At 28.5% G+C, this 1,690-nt stretch overlaps 1 protein-coding gene across 1 annotated transcript in view; it reads left to right on the top strand.

The window, feature by feature from the left end:
• LOC106464011 (disco-interacting protein 2-like) overlaps positions 1–1,690 on the top strand; it is a gene marked incomplete at its 5' end in the record, with an annotated part of 79,650 nt that overhangs the window by 44,104 nt on the left and 33,856 nt on the right. Inside the window, one exon of the mRNA XM_022391661.1 lies at positions 1,427–1,507. Within this exon, the coding sequence (XP_022247369.1) occupies positions 1,427–1,507 (81 nt within the window). The remainder of the gene's footprint in view (positions 1–1,426; positions 1,508–1,690) is intronic.

Raw genomic sequence — 1,690 nt, 5'->3', positions numbered from 1 at the left:
AGTACTCAATACTCATCTTCCTTTATTGAATCATTAATTTGTAGTAAAAATACTTTATTAGATATTCTGATTTTTTCTGTACAAAAGACTTTTAATGTTTACTGAAAGCTTGCCAGATTTTGTAAAAGTACATAAATTGTATTGCATCGAACAATGTATTGATAAAATCGTATCACAGCTGTATTGCCACATCTTTAATCGTTAATAACTTACAATCAAAAATAAACTAACTTTACATATCACAAGTAAAAAGTAACTTATATATTTAATAACAAAACAAATTTTTTTACAAAAAAAACTGACAATAATTACATAAAACCTATCCTGATTAGAATGCACTGATCCATCAATTGGATACCCACACCACTGATATTTATATATAGCTACAAATCCATAAACTAAGCTAACAAGTAAAATAATCTTTAATCATAAATGTAAAATACGTAATATTAATAAAAATCAAAATTATTTCAAACATTATAGCCAATAATAAAAATAGAATTAACTTTAGGGGAAAAATGGAATAAACTCTCTACTAGTGAGTCCACATATTTTACCATACTGAAAAATTTTATATGTTGCCTACTACAACACTCAATGTAATGAATTGCCCAAAAATTGGGAAAAGTCACTGCCTTTTAAGTAAAATGTGTAGGTGGTCCCAGCATAAATTAGTGGGATTAATTATAATATTGATTGCGTTTTCTTACATTTTATTTTTTGCATGGCTCATGTTATTGAGGACGTTGTTACCAAGAAAATCTTGGCAATTAGGTGTATAAATAATTTTGAGAAATTTATTTTAAAAGCTGATATAAAGAATGAAAAAAATCAGTACATATTACCAGTACTTTTTTTTTCTTACTTTTTATATTTGATGCTTGGCAGGTCAGCAGTGATCTTGATTCCCAGCAGTGGATAGAGCAGATATAGCCCATTGTATAGCTGGGCACTAAAACAAACAAATTATGTATTTTAGTCAAACTCATTTACTTTTCAACACTGTTAATTAGTATTCATCTTTTATCATTTTCGAATCTCAGTAGTGGTGTTATATTTATGACAGAGTATTGAAACGTGAATATCAGTATGTTCTTGGTTTGATTCATTTGCTTGATAGTATTGGTTAATTTACATACCTTCTTAAAAAGGTTTACTATTAATGTAAGCATTCAGGTCATCCTTTTTTTTTTGTTGTTTTTTCAATCAATAAAGGAAGCCTCTGTATGTTTGAACTGAACCACGTTATCCACTGCATTGTGATTAAATATTGAAGGTAATATTGTTGTTAGACTTTTTTTATTTATTAGATCATAAGATATCAAAAGAATATATAAAGGTTCATAAGAAACTAATTTAAAGGTGGCAAGCCATAATGTTCCTATGAATATATTAGCTACTAAAGATGTTAATTTCTTGTCTACAGATGCAACCTTTACATCCTGATGGGAGGGCTGTGAGTGAACAGAAATTTGTGAGGACTGGTTTATTGGGCTTTGTTGGGCCTGTAAGTTCTGAATATATTTTTTTTATTTTACCTTTTATGCTGTCTCCTGTTATGAATGCTATAGCCAAACAGCAACACATGTTGAAAAATATTTATCTTTAGTGTCATACTAATAAAGTTACACTTTTCAGGTCAAGAAATGGGTTTTGGTCTGTTAGACTGTAATACAGATATATTTATGAT

This window comes from Limulus polyphemus, unplaced genomic scaffold (genome assembly GCF_000517525.1).
Source record: "Limulus polyphemus unplaced genomic scaffold, Limulus_polyphemus-2.1.2 Scaffold1540, whole genome shotgun sequence".
Taxonomy (NCBI): Eukaryota; Metazoa; Arthropoda; class Merostomata; order Xiphosura; family Limulidae; genus Limulus; species Limulus polyphemus.
Note: the sequence above shows the minus strand (reverse complement) of the source record. Positions and strands in the feature narration are given on the sequence as shown.